The 25,100-nt window shown below is 46.5% G+C and overlaps 1 protein-coding gene across 3 annotated transcripts; it reads left to right on the top strand.

Moving 5' to 3' along the window:
- Positions 1-18,199: 18,199 nt before the first annotated feature.
- LOC113952467 lies at positions 18,200-24,584 on the top strand. 3 transcript variants are annotated; one of them, XM_027654583.1, is made up of 4 exons: positions 18,200-18,401; positions 19,968-20,013; positions 22,977-23,186; positions 23,941-24,584. In XM_027654583.1, the coding sequence occupies exons 1-4, from the start codon at positions 18,357-18,359 to the stop codon at positions 24,327-24,329; spliced, it is 690 nt and encodes a 229-aa protein (XP_027510384.1). In that variant the 5' UTR covers positions 18,200-18,356; the 3' UTR covers positions 24,330-24,584. The 3 variants fall into 3 exon arrangements, with proteins under 3 accessions (XP_027510384.1, XP_027510387.1, XP_027510388.1); XM_027654586.1 differs by lacking the exon at positions 19,968-20,013; XM_027654587.1 differs by lacking the exons at positions 18,200-18,401; positions 19,968-20,013 and adding an exon at positions 21,775-21,870.
- The last annotated feature ends 516 nt before the right edge of the window (positions 24,585-25,100 follow it).

Below are 25,100 nucleotides of genomic sequence, written 5' to 3' on the forward strand. Positions count from 1 at the left end.
AAGGGAGAGGGGACAAAAGCTCCTGCACCCTGACCAGAGTCAGGGATGGGTGAGAGCTGCACCTCTGCAGCAGGGAAAGGGGCCACGTGGGCTCCCACTGCCAGGCATGGCAGGAGTTGCCCTGGATGGCAGTGGATTTGCAGGTACCAGTTCATAAATAATAAAGAACTCCCTCCTCTCAAAGGTTCTGAAACTCAGGTTTTCCTTCCCTCTGGTAGATGAGTCTTGGGAAGGTTGATGGCTTTGGGAAAGAGGTGCTAACTGAGGAGTGGGGAATGGGCAGGAGTTGTGCAAAGGGCACTTCTGCGTGGCAGACTGAGAACATTAAAATGTGACCTCTTAGTTTATGCTAAAGGAACTGAACATTACAATAAAGCACCCTGTGTCCTCAAAGCCCTGAGCAATTATAAATAATACAAAATGCTATAATGATGATTTTCCACCTGAACCCAATAAGAATTGATCCGTGTTCTGAGATGACAGATTGAACAGCTCATGGCCACCAAAGGTACTCTGAGATTTTATTATAAATCTTTCCATGGCCTGCTGGAAGTCAGGAATAATCCTAACCTGCAAGTTGATTCTGACTCCAGCTGGGAGTTTATCCAGCAGTGTACAGGGGGGATGGCAGGGAGCCTCAGGGTGTGCCTGTGAGGGCAATGATTCGGGACAGCAGCACCCACCTCTCTCCTTTGCTGGAACGTGACACAGGCTGAAAACATTCACAGCAGTCCAGGGCAGGTGTCGAGGTTGTGTCACCTGGATATGCCAAAATCCCAGAGCAGGGTGTCCTCCTGCCCTGTGACTGCGTGGAGAGAGAAGGAGAACTGAGGGAAATACAATCACAGAATCATGGAATGGTTTGGGTTGGAAGGGACCTTAAAGCTCATCCTGTTCCACCCCCTGATGAGCAGGGACACCTTCCACTGTCCCAGGTTGCTCCAAGCCCTGTCCAACCTGGCCTTGGGCACTTCCAGGGATGGGGAGCCCACAAACACTTGGCTGGGGGTTCCCATTATGTAAATTTGAGCTTGAGAGCTTTAAGGATTTCTTTACTAACGTCCCACCCACGTGGGGCTCGTTGGGTATTACTGACTGCTCGAGTGCTTCTTAAGGACTTAGGAGGGCTTGAAACTCAGGAGCAGAGACTTGGGCACTGCAGCTAATTCTTATAAGCACCTTGTGGGCTGTGTGTGTTTCCCAGACGTTTTCTGAAGAACTTGGATGGTGATTTCCTGAAAAAAAAAAAAAAATCCGACAAGAAAAAGTAAAAGCATTTCTGTGGAACTGCAACGCTGCTCAGAGAAACCTTGATGCTTTTAACAGCATTCCCAGGTACTTCCAGGCAAGGTGTGCTTGGAATTGAAGTCTAGGAATTAGAGAACACAACCTTCATTTATTCAGGAGCAACTGGAAAACCTGAATGCGTTTCCATGGAGATGGGGTTATTTCCTTTCCCACAATTCAAACCTTTTCCACAGGTCCTGTTTCATTCTGATCACCCTCATGTTTTGTTGAGGAGAATTTTTTTGGATTTTGATCTCGAGAGTTGGCCAAGCTCCAGGGAGAACAATGAAAAAGCCATAAATCACTTTAATAGATATAACAAGAAGAAAAAAAAAAGAGAAGGCAGAGAAACGGAGGGACTGAAATACAGCAGTCCCAGCACATCCATCAAACACAGAATACTCTTCTTGAGGCACAGGAGGACTCACCAATTAAATAAAGTGCAGAACTGGGATGGTGTTATAAGTGCTGTGATGCCCAAGATACCATTCAGATTTAAGTATAAAAAACAGGTTTTGATATTTTCCCCAAATTATGGTGCTGGGGATGTTCTCTGTGCCTTAGCTACTATCACATGATATTTGTAGATTCAGAGAATGGGTTGGGTTGGAAAGGACCTTAAAGCTCATCTCATCCCACCCCCTGCCATGGGCAGGGACATCTTCCACCAGCCCAGGTTGCTCCAAGCCCTGTCCAACCTGGCCTTGGACACTCCCAGGGATCCAGGGGCAGCCACAGCTTCTCTGGGCAACCTGTGCCAGGGCCTCCCCACCCTCACAGGGAAGAATTTCTTCCTACATTAAGCTTAGAGTTACCCCATCTAACTCAAGGCTGTGTGGATGTGGGATTCATCCCAGCTGCCTTCAGCCATCCAGACTGTGGATGGACCACCCAGCAGTGCCCAGGGAAAGAGAGATTTCTAGGGAATGACTCAGCTCCATCTGAGCCACTGTCTTCAGAACAGGGGGACAAAGATCACTGAGTCACAGGATGGAAGAGACAATAAAGATCATCCAGTCCAACCGTGTTCTCCAGGATGGAAAACTTACTTAGATACTGAGTGAAACCTGGGAATAAAACAATGTCTTGAGTTGGGTACAGGTAGAAAATCCCTGTGGGTTTGGTCTCCTGAAGTCAAGTAGCCAACAGAGCCCCAGTGATCCCCTCTCAGCCTCCCTCACCCAGTGAGTGCTGTGTTACCTGTGAGTGGCTGTGCAGTGTGGGTGGTTCACATTAAGAATTGTGTGTTATTCACACCCAGTCTGCAAATCTGGGGCAGCTCTGGCTGCTTTGACCACTTGCAGCTTCCAGTGATGTCAGGAGAGTTCTGTAGCAGGTGCCTCCAAAGACAGCTTGGTTATTATATTGTATTCTATTCCTTCCATGCCCCTTTCAGCAAAGTTGAAATGGGTTTGTAATAATTTTTAGCAATGTACAAGGGACCAGAAATTACAGAGTTTTAGTGGAGAATATTTTTATTGAAGACTTCTTTTTTTTTTTCATCTCTGCTCTAAGAGTAGAGTATACACAACCTTTCTCCTCCAAAGCTGATAAATGGTTTAGCCATTATTTAAACTTTGGGAAAAGGCAGCTACAGAAATAACATTTTAATGTATTCCAGATTAGACTTCATGCTATATTTGTAATAAAGACTTGTTTCCAGCACTGGTTGGCAGATCACTCCCAGGGACAATTATCCAAATAGCTATTAGGATACGATTGCTCTCATTTCCAGGCAGTGCAGGGTTGCCAGGACTCAGCCTGGCTGGAGCTTGGATTTTGGTTTGACTTTTGGAGAAAACCACAAGAATTTGTCAGCCCTCTTGGCCGTAAGGGAGTCTCCTTGTCTTGGGGCTATTCTTTTTCCTCTGCAAGTGGGGAAGGCAAAACATGCCCTTGTTTGGTTTGGGTTCCTCTTTATTTCGTTGTCTCTCACCTGAGTGGCATCAGGAGGAGAAGGCTCAGGTGGGACTCAGGTGTGAGAGACCTCTCCCATCATCCAGAGAGGAGAGGAGGCTCAGTTTGGGAAGAGCACGTGGATTCCAGAGGGGGAGGACTGAAAAGAAAACCAAAGGTCACGAATTTCTTTTACTGGGGGGGAGGGAGCCTAAGGGAGGGAGTACTTAATGCCAAGCTAAATCAGTGTTAGTTGGGAGTGGAGACTCCCTCTCTTTATGCATTATGCTAATGTGTCACTTGGCAGGTCTGAATCACCCTGGCTGCCTCAGTCAGGAGCCTGAGTCGAAGAACACCAACTCCCTGAGAAGGGAAAAGGTCTCCTTGTGCCAGGGAACATGTTCTGTGGTGAGATGATGTAATTGTTTAAGTCACAGAGGCAGTGGGCAGGAAGCTTTTTCATACTGAAAGATAAGTAGGCCCACAATGGTCCATGAATCTTCGAGTAACTCCAACCATTCCCTTTTCTAGAGCTTAGAACAGAAACAGGTTCCTTATTTATAGCCAGTCTGGCCATGGGTGCTGCTCAGAGCAGCAGGCAGAGGTTGGGGACTGGTGTGTCTCTCTGTCCCAAGTCTTACAAAGTTCTTTTCAAGACCTTACATTAGTTACTTCAGTGATGTAAAATGGAGATAATAAATCTAGAACCAAACCAGTAGGTTTAGATGAGATACTGGGGAGAAATTCCTGGCTGGGAGGGTGGGCAGGCCCTGGCACAGGTTGCCCAGAGAAGCTGTGGCTGCCCCTGGATCCACGGGAGTGTCCCAGGCCAGGCTGGAGGGGGCTTGGAGCAACCCGGACTAATGGGAGGTGTCCCTGCCCATGGCAGGGGGTGGAATGGGATGATTTTTAAGGTTTCTCACAGCTCAAGTCATTCCATGGTTCTGTGATGAGTATTGCATTGCTGAAATGAAATTAGGAAAGGTGATGTGCTCCTTGTGACAACAGGGGACTTGATGAAGGATCCAAAGCTCCTTTGCTCTTCTGCATTTCCAGCATCAGATAAAAGGCTTTGGATAAACACATCCCATTTCAGGCATGTCCAGCATTTCTTAAAAATCCCTTTCTAAATTCTTTGTTTCTCAAGAAGAGGAGAAGGTTCAGGACTAAACATACTTTTTTCTCATTTGCTTGTCACAAATAACAACTGCATTATATATACAACATATATACACACACCATATATATATATATACATGTATACAATATGCTCTATTGTAGCTGCACAATGAACCACTGCCTCAGCCACAGGAGCTGATAAACACCCTGGCAGTCAGGCTGGTAAAACCAAAAACATTTAAAGGACATTTAGAGAATATCACAGGCCCTTTTTACAAACTAATCTCAAGATCTCTGCTCTCCACTCGGGTCCCCCTGTGAAGATTTTCCGTGGGGTGAGTGCAGCAAACCTTGAATGCACAGCAACCCTTCCTTGTTGGCTCTGCTCCAAAACAATGACTGCACCAGAGGGGCTCAGGCATATCCTACCAATGGAGCAGAAAATTGCTTCAAGGCTAAAGCAGTAACACCTTGGCAGAGCCTGTAATTAGCAATAAAGCAGCACCCATGGCCAATGGGGCCATTGTGCCCCATATTCCATTTTTGCTCCTTGGTGTGGAGGGGAAACGTGTGTGTGAGTGAGAATGAGAGCACAGAGGTAAATCCCCATCCTGGAGGTTCATGATGAATGTGCTGCAGTTGGCACGGAGTGGAACACGTGCCAAGATGGGGCCCTCTTGTTCCTTCCAGTCCCCCCCCCCCCCACCCCCACCTACCTTCTCCCAAACACCACATTATATTTTTAGCATTTTTATTTTCTTGGAAAAATATATAAACTGCAGCTATAAAATGTGTTTAAACAAATGAAATGGAGCTAGCAGGTGTACAAAAACGGCCCAAAATGCTTCCCAGAGCTGCAGTTAAAAAATAAAAAAAAAGTAAACTTAAATAGTTCCATAGTGGAAAAAAATAATCTCCAGGTAGAGTATATAAATGTAATTTTTTTGCACTGTACACTCAGTTTCATTTTTGACTCCTAAAACTTGCTTAGACTCTTGCTGGGTTTGGATCTTCATTTCTCAGCCAGATTAAAGGGGTTAAGAAATAATGGATTGTTGTAAATTTGGAATCCCAGGATGGTTTGGGTGGCAAGGGACCTTAAAGCCCATCTCATTCCCACCCCCTGCCATGGGCAGGGACACCTTCCACTGTCCCAGGCTGCTCCAAGCCCTGTCCAACCTGGCATTGGACACTTCCAGGGATCCAGGGGCAGCCACAGCTTCTCCCAGCACATCCCATGGGAAGCTGATCTGCAAAGCTGGGACTTTTTTCTGTTATTTACTATTTTTATCATCTCCACGTTGAACCCGGAGAAGACTTTGGTTCACTTTGACAATTATTTCTATTAATTTTTAGTAGAATAGGGTTGCATTTCCCAGCTTAATCCAGACTGAAGGACTCTGGCAGTGCCCAGAAAAATATAAGTATGTATAGAGAGATTTGTATATGTGTGTCTGTGTATAGAGAAGATGTCAGTCCAAAATAATTTATAATCAAAATACACCATTTACCAACAGACAGGAGGCTGTGCAAAGAAAGAAAATAATTCATTCTAAGTGGAGCTGGAAATAAGGTTTTGTATTGTGCTTGTGCTGCCTGGTTTGGGAGAAATCTGATAGGAAAGGGACTGTCTGGGAGGTTAAAATTCAATGGATTCTGATTTCTCTTTGCCCCCTGAAGGCTCAGAGGGGTCAATACCTGAATTTTGGGCAAGACCCATCACCAGCTCTTTGTAAGAATTGCTGAGCAATTTTAGCACAGAGAGGGAGGAGCTGGGCTTTCATTTGACATGAAAAGTGACATTTTTTACACCTGGCTCTGAACATTTTTCTCTACCTACCGAAATTTTGGTTCTCTACCGGTCCTGCAGCCAACTTTCTTTCCAGCAATCAAGAACAGCAAAATACATTATTTTTAAATTAAACAAACCCTGACTTTTTTTTTCCATGAGAATTTACTGAGAGAGCAGCAAAATGTATCACGTTCATATTTCCCATCTTTCAGAAACAGTTTGGTTCTCTGAGTAGAATTTTTAATGCATAAATTTCATGCAAGATCAAAATTCATTAAACCCCATTTTCCCATCTCTGCTCATTTGCTTTAGCCTAAGATTTCCTCTTTAGCTCTGATGGAAATGTTATAACAATTATTTTTACTGGAATACAGTTCACAAATATGAAATGATTTTTTAAATAGAGTTATGATTTCTATTGTCTCAACTAAGTAAAACTAATTAATGTGAAGTATATTCTGGATAAATCTCACCCTGAGATGTTTGATTCAGATCTTGAATCCTGATGACTTTATTGAACACTCAGAGTTCCTCTGGTTTGTTAATTGGGGTGTGACTCTCCAGCCCCACTCTGTGCTGATGAGAGTATTAATCCTCAATGCTGACAAATCCATACAGATGGATTATTCCCAATTTTCTTTTAATGGGTCATTTTCCTCTGGATGGACAATTCATTCCATCACTGCCCTACAGAACTGCAGACCTGCTTTAAGTCTCTCTCTGCTGGATGGCTGTGAGTGTGATGGGAGTTGTGTGAGTTGCTGGGGACTCGTTTAAAACCTGAGGAGGAAAAAAACTGGGAAAATGGAAGGGATGGTTCCCTTGTTTGAGATACAGGGCTCCTGGCTGCAGAAGGAGGCAAAGGCAAGTTAAATTAAAACATTTCTGAAGGGCTGTTGAAAAAGGTTTGGAGAGGTCTCCTCATCTCGTGTAACATCCCCATTATTCCAAGGTTTTTTGGTATCCTCATCTCTGACCAGAATTACAACCCTAATGACCAGGAATTACTTCTTAAAGTAATTCTTGAACTCAATCCAGTGCTGTTCCAACAGCAGTGGACTCAGGGAAAAGCTATTTTAAACCCGAGATCCACGTGTGGTGTGAAGTTTATAATGGTTTGCAGGGAGGCTGCTCAGAGGACTCTGTGTTTGAGCCTGTCCCTGTGCACAGACAAGTGAATTCTTTTCAAACAAACAGGGTGGAAATTCTTGGCTTCTCCAGGACCCGGCCTTATTTCCAGCGGATCGTGGTTTGGATTCCCATCCTGCCCCTGGCATTCCAGTTTTCCCCCTGCTTGCCACAGCTAGATTCTGTTTGCTGTTTCTGGACTGAAGTGCTGAACAAGATCCTGGTGCCTCAGGTAGGCGATGTTTTACCGTGCAGGAAGAAATCCCTGTCTGAAGGCAGGGAATGGAACCTCCTGGTTAACAACTGGCAGCCCTACAGGAAAGGAACTGAGCTGCCTTCAGTAGGTAACTTATTAATGGCTGGTGTTTAATTTCTTAGAGGTAAAACCTAAGAATCTGGTGGTCCTCACATTAGTGCTCGAACTCCAGCAAAGCCTGGGTAGAAAGGCAGTGCTGTTTCCTTCCAGCCACCATTAAGGGCCTGGCAGATCTGCCAGAAAAGGGAAAATTAACCTTCTGTGGAAATCCAGCAAAAGGCCTTTTCCCCTTTAAATCATGAAAGGAGAACTTAATGATGCATCAGCCTGCAGGGTGAGCTCAGCTAGAGGCAGGTTTGGGGATGTCTGACTGGATCCTTTGGAGACGCTGAAGCTCCAGATTTCCTCCTTAGGACCTTCCAGATTTATTGGAGGTGGAATAACTGCATTGCCCTCTGATTTCTGAACTGGTAAAGATCAGAGGCTGTTGGGATCAAGGATAATGTGTTGCTGAACGTTATTGTGCTCAACATGTGCCAATTCCTTTGTGCTGGGAGAAAAAACAGCATCAAGGAGAGAAGGAAGAGTCAGAGACAACTGGAGTTTGGCTGACAAAAAGCTCAGTGAGGCATAAATGAAAGGGTTGTGATTATGCTCAAAATGATAGTGACCAAAAAAAGGAGAAGTCCTGTCTTTTCTAAGACCCCTTTAAATGCAAAGGCTCATCTAGAGCCAACAGATGCATGGTACAGAATTTTCATTGGCTGGAGACCAAATTAGGGACAATGCTCTACATGAAACTTGCTCATTTGACCAATGTTATGCTTCATTTTCATCAGTGCTGTCCATGGAATATTAGATATTCTGGCAGTTATTTAATAAGGCGAATGCACACAAGGAGCCCTTTAAGGTAAAAAGTAAAATAATCTCTATTTTCTCTTCAGGAGGTTTTGGCAAATGGGAAAAGATGGAGAAGAGGGAATAAAACGTGTATGTGAAACAAAAGTTTTAACAGTCTGTCTAACCAATTGGTATAATTAAGTTTTACTTCAGCCCTCAGGAAACCCCAGGGAAGTTTGTGGCATCCCAGTTCATGTGCATATTAAGTAGAGGATCAGGTAACATTCATGCAATGTTGGAAAGGGCTGTTTTTGAAGAGTTATGGTCCCCATTTAGAGCTGTGTCAGTCTGAGGTAGCTCTGGGCTGCAGCAGTGTTAGCCCAGAACTATATTGGGCTGCACAAAGTTGGGTTTGGATTCACCAGAGTTCTCCAAATGAGAAGTGGAGGCCATGGAAATGAAGGGAAGAACATGAGCTAATCCAGATGGATGGAATCCCTGGCCAGCTACCCCTGGGAATCAGCTACAGTGGGACAGCACCAGGGATCCGTGAGGGATGTGCAGGATGTGCTGTGAGAAGCTGAACAATGTTCTGTTGTCCCACACAAAACCAGTTCCCATCTCACTCCCTTCCCACTGGTGCTGAGATGTAGAAGGTCTTTCACCACTGTTGGTGAAAATCCTTGAGGTGGTGTCAGAGATGCTGAAATTTGGTCCCAGTTTATTCCCTTGAGCCACACTTCCATGTCATAGAAGCATGGAATGCTTTGGCTTGGAAGTGGACCTTGAAGATCATGTAGTTCCAACCCCCCTGCCATGGGCAGGATTTCCATCCCAAGGGGATGTGGAGGCACAAGGAGGGCACAGCACCTCCAGGATTCCCTCGGGGGGGAGCTGAGTGGGATCTACCAGGGGCCTGTCCCTGCACAGGCTGCCTCGTGACCCTGGCACAGCTGTGCTGGAAGAAACCAGGGTCATAAAGAGTATTGTGATTGTCATGAATGGTGTCTCCCAGTGAAAAAGTGGTAATGGGAGTAACCTCTTCAACAAGGGCAACATTGTCCACTCAGCAGGTTGGTTGGCAAACCAGCAGTTTTAGTTTCTTCCGAACATACTTATCTGCCCAATACACCCAGATCTGCTCACCCTCAATAGGCTCAAATCCTCAAGTTTCTTACAGCCCAGGAGCCAGTCTCAGATCTGCACCCAGCCCTTCTTTACTGCTTAAAACTCTCAGTTTACACTGACATTATTTCTTCCATTCAATACGTGGGTAAATCCTCAGCTGCTGAAATCAGGCCTGTTCCTCTGGACAGAGTTTGCATGGCAAGTTGCTCCAAATAAAAAACTGTGTTCTCATTCTAACTGGAGAGGAAAGCATGGGAGGACTCTGTGTACAAACTGATGCATTATAATTTTAGTAGGATCCCTGAGAAGATCCCAATTATGTTATCCCAATCACCCCAATCTCCTTGTGTACCAGGGAAATAAGGAGTGAGGAGGAAGGAGACTGCAACTCGTTTTAACGTGTAAACCACTAATGAGATTCAAAGTTCCAGATTCCACCCCTTACCCCCTTTTCCCTTCTTTAGCCCTCAGTCCTCCAAAAGTCCCAAATATGATCCAGCACTTTAGGAGACAAACATTCCTCTGGTGTTTCAGGAGTGCTGAGGTGGGAGATATAGATTTACCAAGGCCTTACAGCCAGGGGGTTTTTTTAGCCCCCCAAACAATGCTGGTATAGAACATGTCCTCACAAAATATTCAACCCTTGCACATTTCCATTTTGGGCTTGCAACCAGGTGTGTCTGAGCTCTCTGCAGCAGGGTTTTACCCAGCGTGGTTCCTGGAATCCAAAGGCAGTTTATCCCCCTGTGTTTTCCCAGCAGCCTCAGTTCCTGGACAAGCAGTTCCTGCCTCGCACGTAGGTCACCTCCATGCTGGAAAAAACCAGAAAGGACCTGCAAATAGCTCACCTCACGTCCTCCAAAACACACAGGCACCTTCCCTGAGTTGTTTCTCTTGGATTTCTTGGCTTGGCTGCCTCAAAAGTTTTGGGGATGTGCAGACCTGGTGCTCCAGCTGTTTGGACAAAGCGATGGCGACGGAAGGATTAAGGCTGTGGCACCCTCTGAGCTCGCTGTCGTGTGATCCAAACCAACCAAGCTGGGAGCAAACAGGACCTTTCCATCAGCCCCCCCATACACCAGTGTCCTGGTGTGGAGCAGGGAGCACAGCCCGAGCCCACAGGGGGTGTTTTCTTTAGCAGCAGCACATTCCTGGGCTGGGGAATGTCCCAGGCTCCCTCTCACAGGTGACTTTCTGCTCCAGCAGCACTTTCCCAGCTGCTCCCCGGGAATGGCACGAGTGGAGCAGTTCCTGAATTAGCTGCTCTGTGAGAAGCTGTTGGAGCTGCTCTGCAGGGGCTCCCATGGAGTGGGTGAGACACCTGCCAGGAGGGCTGGCTTTGGGATGATCCTGCCTCCTGGAAAGGCTTTGGGCTGGATGATTCCTTGAGGTCCCTCCGAGCCTGGATTCTAAACATCTGTATTTTCACCCCCGTTGCATCAAAGGTTTGCCTTTATTTCCTTCCCAAGTCATCACTCTCCTTGCTCCCCCTAAGAAACAGAATTCCCCTCCATGCAGAGCATTAAACCACCCCACTAATGACAGAAGGGTTAAAAACATGATTGGTGGGCAAAGCCCCCCCTTTTTTCTGCAAGGTTGGTTGAAATTGTGAATCGAGACTGACAGCTTGCCTGAGTGTTTGTGGTTCAATTTGAAACCACAAGACCCAGAAGCACATGGTTTAGATTCAGTGTCTTTCTCCAGCTAACACGAACCATTTGTTCCAGCAGCTTGCCTATCTCTTGGAGAAGAGTTCTGCACAGGGATCAGCCTTGATTCACCCCAGACATTCGGATGGAAACCCAAAGAAAAAAAAAGGAATAAAAAAAATTTCCCTAAACAAAGCCTCGCATTTACTTTTTCTTGTTTATTTTTGCAGCTTGAAAAGGGAGCCACTAATATCCTGGTTATTAAAAAAAAAAAAGAGGAAAAAAAGAAAAGAAAATGTGAAATGTCAATCAAAAACGGCACCAAATTAGGTGGTGTTTACTTCAGAAATACGTGTTTCACTGCCTTTTTTAAGGCAAATTCCTGTAATGTAGTAATGTCAGGGAGGGCATGGAAAGAAGAGGCTTAATTGACTCAAAAATTATATTTAGACCAATCTTTTTAAATTTGGCTGGGCAAAATGTGGCACGTAGTGAGGCAAGAGTTTAGTGGATGAGCTGTCACAAATAAAGCACTCAAATATACACCAAGCTCCAGGCATCCACTTGCAGAAGTCCATAAGCTTAATTATTGTTTCTGCCTCTGAGGAAGAGCAGGAAGGTTGAACAGCTCTGTGTCACTGGAAAATTAAAATACACAAGAAAGGATGTCCAAGTCTGGACAAATCCTTTACAAACCAGGTGAAACCATCCTTGCCCAGATCATGGAGAGCCAAGGAAAAGACTTCCTGAGGGGACTGGGAATCACGTGGGGTGAGGTTTGGGAAGTGCAGGTTTCTTGTCTACATATTGATTATCTGCCCTGTGCTGCCAAGATCTTGTCACTGACCACAGATCTCTTATGTTCCTTCCGTGTTTCTCATCCCCTGAAATGAGCTGGGAACACTCAGAAGGTGGCACTTGCCACAACAAGGTGTTACCTGGGCAAAAACTCTGTGCAGAGAGGAAGCAGATAATACAATAAAATCACTGCCTTTCGTACAGCAGCACAGAGAATGGCAGAATAAAGACACACACATCTCTCAGGTGTGCACTGGACTGATTTGCTCCAGTAAAGTTGTTGGTTAAACACTCCCACACACGCTGAGATGAGGGAACACCAGCCAGGCCCACTGAGCAGGGAAAGAGCAGTAATTTGATGGATTATTGTGGTGAGGCAACAAACCAAGTGCTCAGTTGCCCCAAATCACAGGTATTAGGGCTGAAACGAACTCCCCTAAAACAATTTCCCATCATGCAGCCCCAGGATTAGTTGTTTTATCTTCCTCCTCCTCGATATAAAACCGGTTCCAAGGTATTATGTTACAATCCAGGGAACCACCTCCTGTGCTCGGAATGAGCACCTTGGAAGGAGGAAAGAATCCTTCCCTGCCATGTCTCTCTATCTCCTAGTTAGGAATAAGTGACTGTAAAATCTGTGTATGTGTGAAACCACAATATATTCCCCCATTCTGTCATTAAAAGCCACTCACAACATAAACGTGAATCAGAGGTGGGAGTGTGTTCACTCAGGAGCAGTGTGTGATTATATACCAGGAGTTTACTTCCAAGAACAGATTAGATTTCTGGGAATTCAAAATAGCATATATTTTATTTTAGTATTATGGGAATTTTGAAAGGGCTTCTAACGTTACTGCTTTTTAAGCCACTATATAATCACAGTATAATTTTTATTAACAAAAAAGACTTTATAATTTCAGAGCAGTGCGGCTGATGAAGTGAGCAGGAGGCTTTGAGGGCTCAGATCCTCTGTAGGTATGTTGGGAGAACTGCCTGGGAAGGCTGAGAGCTGACTGGAAATGCAGGTTTAAGATTAATATCTGCTGTTTAAAGCATTTGGCTGAGCCCAGGAGTGCAGCTACACCAAGTTAGTCCCCAAAGACACACACTTAGGGACCCCCCTTCTTCTCTGGCAGCCTTGGGGCTGTGCCCACTGCCCTGGGGAGCCTGGGCAGTGCCCAACCACCCTCTGGGGGAAGAACCTTTTCCTGAGATCCAACCTGCCATTCCCTGGGGTCCTGTCACTGCTCCCAGAGAGCAGAGATCCATCAGGAGATGTTCTGTCTTGAAGAAAACTGAAAATCCTTCTGCAGAGGCAGAATTCCCCTTCTGTAGAGTCACACAGGCGAGGTTGGAGTGACAGTTTGGGATCCCATCATTGATTATTTTTGCTCTGGATTCACAGAACAACAAAACATGCCATGAAAGGGTTTTTATAAAGCACAGGAAGGACAAACAATGAAACTGGTTAATTTTTAAATCTTTGAGTGTTCTGTTTCCATTTAGTGGGTTTCGTTTGCAAACGTGGCTTCGAGTGTCTGGGGTTATCAGACTGCCTTTGAGGAATGATATTATGACAAGTTACTTCTACTGTTTTTTCTATCAGGAGAAATCATGTTTGTGGAAACACAGAAGGGAGGGAGTGATAGCTCCAGGTTTAGGTTTTACTTTCCTATAAATAAAGGTGTCTGAGCTGCGTCTCCTTTGGAAATGGAATGATTTTCTGGCACAAAATAACAATAAAAATCCAGGGTGATATTTGACTAAAATAAGATCAAAACAAGAAATATTAAATTATTAATATTAAGTAATATCCCTTTTACCAGCATGGGAAACTTTTGCTCTTAAAAAGCTGAAAGACCTCAATGTTGGAGCTCTCAAGAGAGCACAGCAAAGTTTCCCTGATTTTAATGGAAGTGTGACTACCTCCTGTGGATGAGGATGAGGAACCTGCTCTGTGACTTAATATTTGCTCATATGAGTACAATTAGTTCACTGCTTTGATCAGTCAAGTGAAGTCCAGCAGAAACAAGCCCAGTAATTATTTACAGACCATCTGATCCTGGTTGTGGCCTTGCTTATCCTACACATGGAGCAGTTTCTTACAGCAGGACATGGGAATTCTACCTGTGGCTGGGAAGGGGCTGGAATAAGGAGCTGTCTGGATGGGAGCTGGTCCAGCTGTGTGGGGGCCATGGGTGGCACAGGTGCCCAGCCCTGTGCCATCGCTCCTGCTGAGCAGGGTCAGGTGTCCAAAACTGATGGGGACAAGGCACTGGAAAACAAAAGAGAAGCAAACAAAGCATGAACCCAAAACCAGGAATAATGGTTTGCCTGAGATGACTGCAGCCCTGGTTCTTAGGGAATCACAGAATCATTAAGGTTGGAAAAGACCTCCAAGATCATCAGGTCCAACTTTCCACTGTATCCCACCGTGCCCACGAAACCACATCAAATCTGCTCCATTAAGGCTCCATTTTGCACATTAGTGGAGCTTGTGCAGGGGTTGGACTAGATGACCTTTAAAGGTCCCTTCCACCCCAAACTATTCCATGATTCCATGATTCTTCTCTATTTCCTTGCAGAGATCTGTCTGTCCTTCATGCCACATCATTTCCCTTTGTGACAAGACACATCTTGGCCTCCAGCCTGAGATATGGTGGAACATTCAGCGCCACCTGAGCATCAGTGCATATTTTATTTCGGTGTTACACACCAGGACATCTGTGTTTGAAGGGAAGGGCACCTCCACCACTTACAAAGGGGCAATAACTGCAGCAGCAAAGCCGTGAAGGAACAAGGTGGAGGCTTTGAGGTTGTGCACAAGCTCCAGTCCACGGACATCGTGTGCTTTAGGGGGGTGCACAAACCCCAGGGAGGGCTCCAGGGGTGACCTCAGCCACCCCAGACTCACTTGTGAGTCCAGGTTACAGCTGACTGGAATCCTGAGGTTTTACTGGCCCGGAGCCAGTTTGGAACCCACTGGAGCCACCCCAGGATTTTACAGCGTTGTAAAGCCGGTATTGTTTCAAACATTTCAAAAATTCTCCACGCAGTCTGGCAGCCTTCCAAAACCCTCTCAAATGAGCCAAAACTATCAGCAGCCACCCACCTTCCTGTCCGTTACCCTCTGATTGATGACATTCCACCAACAGGGTCCGACAGGCAGGATCTCTCTGCTGCAGGACCTCGGTGTCAGTGGGATCTGGGAGACCAGTGAACTGCCTGCATGGTTTGGAGCTGGGTTTTATGGGGGTGTCTCTCTGACATGTGCTGACCATGCAGGAGAGGGCTCTCGTGGGATGGAGAGAGACCAGGGCTTGCAGCATCTTGTAAAACCTTCATCAGGCAGAGCAGGAGAAACCAAATCCCACTGGGGATGGGACACTCTTGTTTCTGGGATTGGTTTTTTGCCCTTTATCTCACCTCCAGCCAGAATTTAGTGCTATCTGTTTACAGGCAATAATTTCTGGGTACAAGTGTACCTGAATCTTTCTTTATATATACCTATTTATTCTCATGTCTGTATCAATATATAGAAAAGGTGTCTATGGAGGCCCAGCATCTGATTTTTAAGAAGCTTTCTTTCCATGAGCAGCTTCAGAGCACATTTTCCCTCAGCAGTGACTCATCGTTCTGACTCTCCTTTTTTTTTTTTTTTTTTTTTCTCTCTTACTCCTTAATCCAAGAAAGTCTGACTAAGTCAGCTCTGCCACGTCCCAAGTGTAGCAGGGATTCCTCCCAGGCCCTGATGCAAACAGAACTAGTAATTCTCCTCAGAAATAGCAGGACCTTGCTATTTGTGGGCTCCTGCTTTACGCAATGATGACCTTGGCTGAGGCAACCCAAATGGAAAGGGCCACTTCACATGGAGTCAACGCCACTGTGGTAAATAAAGGCAGCGCCAGGAGGGCCCAATTTCAACATCTCCTGGCAGATGAGGCAGAGCTGGGCAGGGGCACTGGGCTGTGTTTTCTTAGCAGCAGTCTGGGAACCTCATGGCACTATGTCATGGTGAGACAGGCCAGTTTTGTACCTCAGCTGGTTGTTTTGATTGTTTGGGTTTTTTTTTCCCAAGCATGCAGACCCTTCTAATGTTCTACACAAGGAGTAAAACTGATGGGCTGCAGAGATAGACTGGGAGCAGAATGACAGTTTTTTATCACTGGCCCGGGTTTTAATGTAACTTCAGAGGATTTTGGATATTGACTGAAAAATAAATTGAAAAAAAAAATATGGAGAGCCCATATCAGCACTTCGACTTGGCATTAAGAAATCCTGGAGTGACACTGGTGGTAGACCAGGATTTACCCTCACACATATCATTTTAGATAGCAAGAGTCAAATTAATTAGCTGAATACTTACAGCCATAAAGCCCAATTACATGTGTTGGTGCTTCCCAATCTTATCTCAGTGAAAGTAAAACAAAACATAGCTCAGATTTGTGAACAAGGGTTGTTTACCCTCACATCAGCTTGCTCAGGGCACTGATTTGTAAGGCTCATCTGTCCTTTTTCCCCTGTAAATCCTTAAATAACACCATGAGTAGCCAGTACCCAAGAAGTTGCCTTAGTTGATCAAAATTACTTTGCAAAATCAGCCTTGGAGAGCCCCAGGACCCAGATGTGCCTTGCTCCTGTGGGCAGACAATCCTCTTCCCAAGGAAGGAAGGATCAGGAGCTCTCAGGCTGCCTCAGAGCTCTTGGAACAGGGGCACTGCTCCCTTCAACACCCTCCATGGCTGCATCTGAGCAGCCATGGAACAGAGGGACCATTTCGCTGTGGGATGTGCCCACCCTCTCAGGGCAGTGATGCTTTCACCCCAGATCCTTATGTGAGGTAAAAGTGAATCTCTTAATGAATCTGCCATAGCTTAATTACCTTAATTCTGCTGTCTGCCACTGGTGCTTTTCCTCTCTGACTTCTCCCACATCTGTTTGCTGTGTGGCTTCTTCCCTTCCCAGGCTGTATACTCGTTATCCTAATATGGCTCATATATATATATATATAAACCATTATCCAAAATAATGGTTTATTGGAAGGAATATCATCCCAAAAACACAGTGGAGGTATCTAAGCTGACTGTTCCTCCCTGGGTTCTCAGCTTGCTTTCCTCAGGATGGTTTTGTTAAGATGATATTGCCTCTCCTGGGCATCCTTCACAGGAGCTCTGTAGTGATGATGAATAAAACAACTGTGGCCAGACTGCAATAAATTAATTGCACCATTTTATGTGAGTAAGAGGATGGGCAGGAGACCTGACGCTGAAACAAAAACCTGCCTATGACTTGGGATCCGTGGTTGGGAGACTGGTATGGAAAAGAGCAAGGATGTCAGAGCAGGGGTGAAAAATGGGGGGGAAAAAAATCCCAAAAGGCAGCCCAGTACATTGTGGTTTATAACAAGCAATTGGGAGTCTCCATCTCCATCCAGCCAAGTGCGTGGAAGATCTGAATTTCTAATTTAGCAACTGCATGTTGTGTTTTACGAGACGCAGAAAGTTTTTATGAATCTGTGCCTCTGCCTTTTATTGGCTGGAAAGTGATTGTGGAGCTGTGTTTCGGGAGCCCTCCAAAAAATCCAGGGCTCCTTGGAGAGCCAAGAGGGAGATGCCAATCTCCAGCTCTTGTTTTGGCTCAAGGAGGACCTGAGTTCTTGCTCTGCTGCTACAGGTCACCACTGGCACTGCCAGATTTAACCTTTCAGGTGTGCTGCAGCTCCCAGTCCCGCTCTGGTAAGCACCACTTAACTCTCAGTTTGCAGTGGGAACGCTGAGTTTTGTCCAGTTCATTGGAATATTTACTGAATTGCCCAGTCAGCATGTGCAGGGTGAGACAGAGGTGCTCACAAAAATTCAGACTATGGGGATGAGAGACAGTCTGTGCTGACACACAGGGTTGTAGAAAATCATCCTCCAGCCCCAGTGTGGAAGTAGCAAAGGTGAGCATTGCTTCAGATCCCAGCATCCAGCCCTAATCCACTGGGGTTTTTGACACAGTAAGATCCCCTGTGTGGGTGCAGCCCTGTGTTTTCATAATGACACTTGCTCAGGGAAATGCCTTTTGTGCCCTGCTGTCCCCAGGGCTGGCCTTGCTCCTCCTGTGTCATCCGAGCTGCCCTCGGCCTCTCCCTGTCCAGGAAGAACCAGGAGGGAGGAAATCCAGAGCAACCCAATTGTTTGATAATCCCAAATTTATTTACAGAGGGAGAGAAGCCGACTTATCACATCCATTGCTTTGCCAAGGGGAAAATGCAGATTTCATGTTGCCAGTGAATGTTGGGCAAGGGAACATTCAGCACTGGGACGTGCCCTGACATGGACTCCTCACTATATTTGGGCTGCAGTTGTTTTGCAATCCTGCTGCTGTTGTTTTCCTGCGGTGTGAGAAAGCTCTTTGAAGGTCCCCAAAAGACTCTTTACTCCCGTGTCCCCCCTTTTTTGGGGTCTGTTTTCAGGTTGCCATGCCTGCCCTGTTCTGCTGCTGCCTCTCGGCTGCTCCAGAAGAGGTAAGGAAGCAGCTTCCCCTGGGTGGGAGGACAGAGGAGGGGAGGGAAGGAGGGTTTGGTTGTGGGATGGGCAGGAGCACCTTCCACTAGCCCAGGTTGCCCCAAGCCCCCTCCAACCTGGCCTTGGACACTCCCAGGGCTGGGGCAGCCACAGCTTCCCTGTGTGCCAGTCTCACCCCCCAAACCGTGTGTGCATTTAGGGATTACACTCAACTGGTTTATAATTTTGGGCAATAATTATATTCATTTTCCAGACACATCTCAGAGAGTAACTGACCTGGTAAATCCTGTGGAACCCTGTTACAGCTGTGTCACAGCACAAGATTAATGTATGAATTATTGTTATGAGGTGATGAACGGATTTCTCTGGTCTCTTTTCTTCATACTTTAAAAGCAATTTTTACATTCATTTTTAAAGGGAGGACATGTTCCAAACTGTCTCATTTTTAGCAGTGGCTTGCTCCTCTGATCTATTAACACAGGCAGCATTCCTAGGACAAATATCACTGCTGATTCTTCACTGAGTTTCCAATCAAGGGGTAAAGCCAACACTGTTCCTTTTAAGTTAGTCATGTTGCCACTATCCCAATCCAGCTTTTAATATGGATATAGGTACTATTTTAAATATTTAGAATTTTGGGTATAAACCCCTGAAATTTGACAGTTTCAGGTGAGCATATCAAACTTTTCTGCAGGATTTGATCTGTAGCTCTAAGACCCAGTTCCAGTTCAGTATCTCACTGCCAGACAGGTAAGAGTCAGTGCCCTCAGATTCACCCAAAAATGGAAATAAATCAAAAAATAAACCAGAAATGCAGGAATTGAGGGGGTAGAAAAAGTCCTAATTTCTTGACCCTTTCTTTTTGGAGTTTTAAAGACTTCCTGAAGTGAGTGGCAAATGCTTTTTCCAGCATTTCTGCCCGGGACAGGCCGGGTTTGGTGGGCGAGTTATGAAGTGTGCGGTGCAGTGATGAGAGGCAGGTCACAACTCCTGGTGGTAATTCCAGGGATGTAAAACCAGGACAGGCTCCCCCCCCCTGTGTCCCCAAGGCTCGGGGGGAGCACAGAGCCAGCAGCACATCAGGCAGCACCCGATGGATCAGCCGGGATTGCTCCCTGTTCTCCGGGGTGGCCAAGGCTTGGGGCAGCCTTGGGATGTTGGCTCAGGATCCACGGTGGGGAGGGGAGATGGTGGAGCTGCTGGAGCTGCACAAGACATTGGGAAAGTTGTCCAGACTCCGGTGGGAGAAGGGAGAGAGGAGAGAGGAGAGGGAAGAGGAGCTGGCACTGTGCCCGACTCAGGACTTTCCAAATTGGAATTTTAGCAGGTATTTTTGACGTCAAGTTTTCCTTCTTCTGGTTCAGACACTCCCTGACTGTGTGGTCCAGTGAGTTCTGACCTCATGCTGGTTCATCCAAACCCTCCTCTTGTCCTGATCTGCCCAGGGGTCCCTTTCCCCACAGGGCAGCATTTCCCTCTGGAGAACATGTAAAGAATATTCCCATAGAAAGCTGATTCCTCCTCTTTTTGGCAAAAAAAATCATGACTTTCTTTCTCTTTCACAGCGGGAGCACCTTCCTGTAAACACAAGGCAGCCCTGTCGAAACATTGGTAATGAGATTGGAACTATTTTCTTTGGATGTTTCAGCCCCTCACCCCCTTCTTTGTGGACAGTGGTTAAAGTGATAATGAGTAAATCCTGGGACTCATCCAAAAATGCCCCAATACTGGCATTGCACACGGGTACACAAGGAGTGCACGTGCCCAGGTTGTCAGCACCCCACTTTTTAACCAAAAATAGTGGTGGGGACCCCCTGCCAGAGCCTGTGAATGTGGAGTCAGAGGAGAGAGCATTAAATGGGGATGATCTCACATTTACACAGCGTTTTTCATCCAGGAGGAACCCAATTCCCAGGAAGTCCCTGCAGGGCTGCTCCTGGGTAACCACTTTGGGGCAACTTAGGACAGGAAGTGAAAAAATCCTAAATCTGGTAGAAACGCAAGAAAATTCGAAGATCCCCCAAAATAACTTGTTTACAGGACTAAAAAAAGCTGCAGAACGTGCAGGGGATCATTTCCAGAATGTGCAGGGGATCATTTCTGTGACAGAGGAACTCCAGGGAAGATCAAAATAACGTTGTAGGAGCAGAAAGTATAGAGGGAATTAGGGTATTTTTTCCAGCCCTGGTTGGATGTGCTGACTTTACTGGCCATGCAAAGGAGCCTGAGAGGCTCGTGTGAGGACACTTTCCATTTGTAATGTTCATTTAATCATAAATTCTCCAGCACAGCACCCAAGGCCAGCTCCCTGCCATTGCCTCGTGTCAGATGTTCCTGAGGCTCCAAATAACCCGAGTTTTGGTGGGGGTCAAAGGAACATTGTTTAATTGGCTGAATTAAAACTGATTGAATTTTAAACTTCTTGGGAAAAAAAAATAATTCCAGGCTGGTGCTGTTGAGTCTGTGGGAGCTGCAGTCTGGGTGAATTAAAGCACAGTTTGCCTTCGTGGGACAACTCAGCTTATCCCACAACATCCTTCCCATCTCCCCCATCTCCCATCTCATGGGAGGGAAGGGGGACAATCCCAGGAGGGGACAAATGCCTGGAACAGTCACCCCCAGACCAAACAGGACAAGCTGAAACACCCTTCCAAGAAACATCAAACTGATCTTTCTGTACAGACTCTTCTGGGTGTTTGATGAAATATTTTTCCTTTCAGCAAAGACAAAACCCTGTAATGTTTTTTAAGATATATTTTTTATTTGAGGAAAAAAATCAGCTTTTCTCTAGAAAGCAAGGCATTTGATGAGAATATTTTAATTTTCTTACAAAGCAGTGTTTCTGTCGAAGGCCAGTCCTAGTTGTTTAGTGAGAAAGAGGCCAGGGAGGAGTGCTGAGGAGAGTTAATGGGATCAGTTATTAGCTCAGACTTTGCTCTGCACATTCCTTAAATCACTTCTAAACAACACACTTCAGGGTAGTTTAATGAACTATTTATTTATTCATCAAATCTTCTTTAAATAAATGTTACAGAACGAGATGGAAGTTGATAGAAAGTTATTTTTCCTTCTCTTATCCTGTTATAAATTTATAGGAACATCTCAATTTTCTGTGGCACCCCAGAGAACAGACTCTTCATTTCTATTTATCATTAGGATTCATCACTTTATTGGAAAAAACTCCATGTTCTTCCCTCCCTGCTCCTCCCCCTCTTTTTTTTTTATTTTATTTTATTTTTTTTTAGGAAACTTAGACACATAAAAGCAAAACAGAGAAGCGAAGCAAAGCACGCTCAGCACTAATCTGGCAACAGGGAAAGGCACTAAAACAGATTTTATTGTTCAAAAACAAGCCTGGAGTTTTCCCCCTATAAAAAACCAAACCTCCCTGACGTTTGCTGGAATCGCTGGGAGCGACTGGATCGTGTGTTCCCTGTGTTCCATTGCTGGGCAATCAGATCTCTGCAGGTTTGTCAAACAAACCCTGCTCTGGGACAGCTCTCGGGGAACCAGGGCTCTGGTTTCCACTTGGATGACTGAGCTGCTCCTTTAGGGCTCTGGGGGTGCAACATCCAGAGCTGCCTGAGGGATTTGGAGTGTCAAATTCGGATTAAAATGACCCCGGACTGAGTGTGGCCTGAGAGGGTTGGGAACTTCTGGTCTGTAGATTCCCTTTGGGTAAGAGGGATTTGCTTAGTGGAGAAAAACTTCAATCTGCTAGAGGTGTGACAGATTGCTGAGGGGGATCCCCTGCTGCTGAAAATCAGCATCTTCTGTCCAGTTTTAATGGAAAAAAGGTGCTTTTTAGCTACAAAGTGTAAAAACCACTGTCTTTTTGCTTCCTGGCAAAGGAAGAGCCTTGGGGAAGCCACACAAGCCAGAGCTCCACACTGAGGGTTCTCTCACCTCCAAATTCAGGGATTCTCTCACCTCCAAATTCAGGGATTCTCTCACCTCCACACTGAGGGGTTCTCTCACCTTCAAACTCAGGGGTTCTCTCACCTTCAAACTCAGGGGTTCTCTCACCTCCACACTGAGGGATTCTCTCACCTCCTCACCAAAGGGTTCTTTGCTTCCCTCTGAGCCACGTGGCCTGGTGATATCACATGTTTGGATTTGGATTTGGAAAGCTTTTTATCACGATCTTATCTCTGACCTGAGAACAGGTTCTGTGCTTCTCCCAAGTATGGAGAGCTCTTTGTGGCACTTGCAAAACTCACAGAGTCAGGAATGATTCAATACTCAATTCACATTTCAAACTGAAGTAATTTCATTTTTTCTTATACTTTGGGTTTAATTATTATGGGCTGTTTCAGCCATTTCAGTGCTCCCCCCAACTCCTGCTCCAAATGGCTTTGGCTGAAGTTGCCCAGAATCTCTTTCCTTTTGCAAAGTTTTGATTTCAGGCAGCAGAAGAACTCCCAAATCCAAACCAAGGGTCTGATTGTGGCATCTCAGTCAGGGTGCCACGTTCACTCCAAACAAGTTTTCAACCCTTCACCCCCTTCCCCACGTCCCTGCTTGGTTTCTTCTATTCCACCTCTGAAATTCCTTTGGGTTTTTCATCTCCCCAGGGGTCTTCAACAAGGAGGGGACCCTCACCATGAAGGTGGTGAACGTCCAGGCCATCGACACCCTGTTCTCTGACATTGCCACCACCTTCAACGGGCAGCACGAGGCCCACTCTGCCATGCTCAGGGCTGCCCGAAGGCTGAGGGAGGTTTGTGGCTGTGCCCCCACTGCTGCCCTCACAGCCTGCATGGACACCCTGCAGCAGGAGCACGGTAAGCAGCTCAGAATTCACTGGCACCAGCATTAAATCACTGGGATCACGGGAATGAGCAGCATTCTGGGAGGAGCTGCTGTGGCACAGCAGCCCTGACGTTGTCACACGTCACGTGCACAGCACAGATTTCAGATTTCGTGGAGATCCTGGCCATTTTTAGAGCTTTATGGTGCAATAGAATGTCTCTAACTGGGCTGGTTGACCACACAGGTTGTGAGATTGGGCTTTTCTGGTGCTGCTTCAGGTGGCACCAACCTGGCAGCCCTGCCCTGTGACATCTGTGACACCACAGAACCGGCCCCGAAACCTGGGGGGACCTGACCCGGAGAACAATGAGGTGTCACGGGGAAGATTAGGCTGGATTTGTGAGAAAAGCCTCACCCAACAGCAGTGAGCAAACACAAAAGGTGGTTCCAATGTAGCCAGGCAGAAAGAGCACGGATTTCATGGAGGGGGGGCAGAGCAGCAGGATCAGGGGTGGGTTTGGCCCCTTAAGGAGCTCCTTAAGGAACTCATAAATGAGTCTATTGGGTTGCTACTGGTGAACACCTCTGCTCTACAGCACAGACACCCAGAGCAGCCACAGTGGTGAGGAAACTGGACACAGGCTCATTTTATGGGTGTTTTCTGTCAGTCCTGGGGAGCTCCTGCATCCTCTGCTCAGTTTTGCAGAGACAAGAGTGTTCAAACACCCCTGTGTTGGGCTCCAGCCAGAGGCAGGTCACGGGATAGATGCTGTTCTGTGTCTCCAGGTGCCCACAAGGTGCAGGTGCTCATGCAGGGTCTCAGCTTTTCCCTGGCTGTGAAGGAGCAGGAGGTGCCGGAGGAGCTGAGGCGGGTCCAGCAGCAGGTGGAGGAGCTGAGTTGTTCCACAAAGCGTGTCCTTGCTGGGAGAACTGTGCTCCAGGAAATGACCTCCTCGGTGCTGCAGAGCCAGGCTGAGCTGGAGGAGAGGATCAGAGCTGCCAACCCCGAGTATCTGGACCAGGTACGGCTCGAGGGCAACCTGAGAGAGAACATCCAGAAGATCGGCCTGGCCAGGGAGCTCTCGGAGCACTACTGGGAAGCTGCCAGCAGTGTGGTGAGGGAAATGGCCCAGGGAGCTGGTTTGGTGCTGGAAGGGCCTCCTGGAAATGAATAGAGACTCACAACCTGCCCCACATCCAGAGGACACCTGGGGGTGCAGTGACCTGGCAGTGTCAGTAAACAGAACCCTGCAAATGGCTTGGGGGCAGCCCCAAGCCTCAGATCTGTGTTGTTAAATTGTGACTGGAAAGATGCACCTGGAAAAAGCTCTGGACCATTAACTGAGTGGACAGAAAAAGCCTTTTTCTCTGTGCTGTGTTATATCATCCTTTATGCATTAACAGGGAAAAACAGGGGGGACCTCAGCAAATAAAGGGAGTTTTCACTGGAATTAGGTGACATTTCCATCACTACTTAGCAGCTGATGTGGCTGTGGCTGAAGGCTGTTCAGGATGAGCCGTGATGAACCCAAAACCTCGGGGTCAAATCCCCCATTCCCAAGGAGATATCAGTGGTACCTTCCCAAGGTCATGGTACCTGGGAGCAGGGAAGCAGAGGCTGGGTCTGCTCTGTGTCCTGGTGTCTCTGGGGGCAGGATGGAGAAGGGGGTAAGCCTGGAAATCTGGGAGGCCCATCCTTGCTGCAGTGGCACAGGGAGGTGACCTGGCAGTGCTGGCATCTCCCACTGTGGTGAAACAAAGGGCAGCAGGAGCTACTGGAGGTTTAAAATCATGATGGGGACCAGAAGGACTTAGCTGGAGGGATTCCAGTGCTTTGGGGCAAAGGCATTGGCACAGGAGGGGCAGCAGGAGCAGATAATACCCAGACAAAGATATCAGGGAAGAACTAAACACATAATGGAATAAACCAGGGAAAAGATAATGAC

The sequence above is a fragment of the Corapipo altera genome, unplaced genomic scaffold (assembly GCF_003945725.1).
Source record: "Corapipo altera isolate COAL_440 unplaced genomic scaffold, ASM394572v1 343, whole genome shotgun sequence".
NCBI lineage: Eukaryota > Metazoa > Chordata > Aves > Passeriformes > Pipridae > Corapipo > Corapipo altera.

Excerpts from the sequence above, each read along its gene's own strand:
- LOC113952467 (XM_027654583.1), top strand. The coding sequence starts at position 18,357 with ATGCCTGCCCTGTTCTGCTGCTGCCTCTCGGCTGCTCCAGAAGAG. Across the intron at positions 18,402-19,967 it reads TCTCGGCTGCTCCAGAAGAG|CGGGAGCACCTTCCTGTAAA; the intron begins GTAAGGAAGCAG and ends TCTCTTTCACAG. Across the intron at positions 23,187-23,940 it reads CACCCTGCAGCAGGAGCACG|GTGCCCACAAGGTGCAGGTG; the intron begins GTAAGCAGCTCA and ends CTGTGTCTCCAG.